Source organism: Berghia stephanieae, chromosome 2 (genome assembly GCF_034508935.2).
Source record: "Berghia stephanieae isolate SIO BIC M18660-M18661 chromosome 2, UCSD_Bste_1.3, whole genome shotgun sequence".
Classification (NCBI taxonomy): domain Eukaryota; kingdom Metazoa; phylum Mollusca; class Gastropoda; order Nudibranchia; family Aeolidiidae; genus Berghia; species Berghia stephanieae.
The window spans coordinates 41,991,096-41,993,595 of NC_088361.1; the positions used below are offsets into that span (position 1 = coordinate 41,991,096).

The 2,500-nt window shown below is 39.2% G+C and overlaps 1 protein-coding gene across 2 annotated transcripts in view; it reads left to right on the forward strand.

The window, feature by feature from the left end:
* LOC144964904 (sulfotransferase 2A6-like) overlaps nucleotides 1-2,500 on the forward strand; it is a 16,060-nt gene that overhangs the window by 8,344 nt on the left and 5,216 nt on the right. For both annotated transcript variants that reach the window (XM_078899640.1, XM_078899639.1), the window contains exon 2: nucleotides 1-43. This exon is cut by the window's left edge and continues 133 nt beyond it. In XM_078899640.1, coding sequence (XP_078755766.1) covers nucleotides 1-43 — 43 coding nt within the window. The remainder of the gene's footprint in view (nucleotides 44-2,500) is intronic.

Sequence of the window (2,500 nt, forward strand, 5' to 3'; positions counted from 1 at the left end):
GCCAGGCCAGAAGACATACTCATCATTACATACCCGAAAGCAGGTGATTTTTAAAAATTCTGTGTGCTTCACAAAAAATGTGCGCTTTTATGTAACGCTTTATCTACTATATAGGCAGGATAAAATTTAATGTTGACTTAACTGACTTAAAGCCTTCGGCTTTCGATATCATTCGACTTCGCATTTTCGGCTGTTCCGCTTGTTCTTGCGATGAAGAACTCTCCATAATATTATCCCTGCCGTGCCTGTTCTCTGATGTTTGATATTCCTGCCAGTGATAGTAATCTGGTTTCGTCATTGAGTTGTTTCAAATCTATATCGAAAATTCGAGGAAATGCCGTGATTGGCCGTCACCTAGCTCATTTGTTTTGGCCAGAGAAATAGTGGATAATTAATGTACTCCTTAAAAAAGTTACGTTTTCCCTCGCGGCATGGTGAGATGCCCTTGCCTAGGAATTCCACAAGAGAATATAGATAGACTATCAATCAAACGTCTGATGTCAACAGGAATCACCAATGTTGTCCAGAGTGAGCAAATTGGAGGATAATAATCTTGTCGAATGAAAAAAATAAATGAATGTGCCTTAAGCGGGGTCGAACCCAGAATCTTCAGGATCACAGAGCAATACCTTAACTTTTCGGCCACCTCGCCCTCCTAAATGGTAGGAAAATGAGTTTTAAGCCAACAACAAATATAAGGATGAACAATGAGACATCGCAGTTACTGACCAGACGTTTATTTTTACATCTAAGTATGGTGAGCTATGTGTGTAAAGAGCTCGACTTTGCTCCACACACAGTGATCTCCGAGTCACAAAGAGGCGAGTACCACAATGGTCACAATGCTGCACGCAGTTCCATATGGTTTAGTGGTATGACACTCGCGTTCAGATCGGAAGGTTCGAGTCACGATCTAAGCGGAGCATAGTTGAATCCTTGGGAAAGGCTCTTTACTCACATTCTCTCACCGTATTCAGGTGTAAAATGAGTACCTGGCCATTAACAGCGTTGTCACCGTCGACAAACAAATGTAATTTCGCTTCACTGGCGTCATGTCTCGTCCTAAATGTTAAGTGTTGCTGCAGGCTAGGAACCCTTTGTAAAATGCTTTGAGCACGTTTAGTGGATATCGCGATATACAAATGCTCAAGTTTTGTTTTGATTTTTGTTTATTTGTTTGTTTTTCTAACGCTCAAGTCTGTTCTTGCAATAGACTAAAGTTTCACCCAAAGGTAACATTTATTACTATCCGTTTTACACCATTTTTTATCACCAAAAGTTAAAATAGCGTTTTGTACTTACACACTAGTTCAGACTCGGGTTAGCTCCATTCTGGTAACAACAATGAATTTCTATGCCAGGTTATTATCTAAATACCGTGATTACATTTTTGTTCCCAATCATCTTTTTAAACTTTTTTCTTGAGAGACTATGGCTCTATTGAGCTTTTTCTTTGAAAACTTAGAGATAAAATTTGCCTTTATTATTACTTAGAAATTATCTTAGCTTGACTTAATTATATACTATGTTTACAGGATAAAACAAAATAATTATGCCCTTCTGCCACGACATCATAAAATATCATTGCCTAGGCATTCCATGAAGGAATGTAAATAGTGCGCTCTTCTTAGCTAAGAAACTCACAACATTGCCATCCGGAAGTATAACGGACCAACATACAAAAACTATGTGCAACCATGAACTTTTATATGAAGAATTACTCATAAACAAGATGTCTGATGTCAACAGGAATCACCCACGTTGTCCAAGTGAGCATTTAGGAGTTTAATAATTTTGCTCATGGAAAAAAACAAAAGTGCCGGAAGCGGGGCTCGAACCCGGAACCTTTCGGGTCACAGTGCAATGCCTTAACCACTCGTCCACCTCGCCCCCCTTTTACGAGTCGTTTTCGTATCGTTTGGACACAATTAATGAATTAGACATCAATAATTCAAAGTGAAAGGATATATTTTTTATAGGTTTTTCTGTTAAATAATGAAAATTGACAAGATTATTAACCCCCAATTTGCTCACTTGGACAACAGCATGATTCCTGTTGACATCAGACATCCTGTTTGATGGATTATCTATATTTCTTCATGGAATGCTTAGGCGACGGGATCCTATGGTGCTGTTGCGAAAAGGCGTAAAGAAGAAAAATAAAGAGATCCAAAATCTTAGAGAATGGCACCAAAAGTAAAGAGCAGCAATAGCTTCTCAGAGTCGTGAACATTTTTTGACAAGTTTAAATCTTTGAGCACAGTTTCTTTTTCAATTTGAGAAGCTATTCTACTTATCTATGAGCGGCTATGTGGTCTGTGGTACGACGACACACGCTTTCGGATCAGAAGGTCCTGGGTTCGAGCCTCTCTCGCCGCATAGTTGAGTCCTTGGAAAAGGCTCTTTATTCATATTCTCTCACCGTACTCATGTGTAAATGAAAAATGAGTACCTCGCCGTTAATAGCTAACAGGCGTCATGTCCCGTCCTACATGTTAAG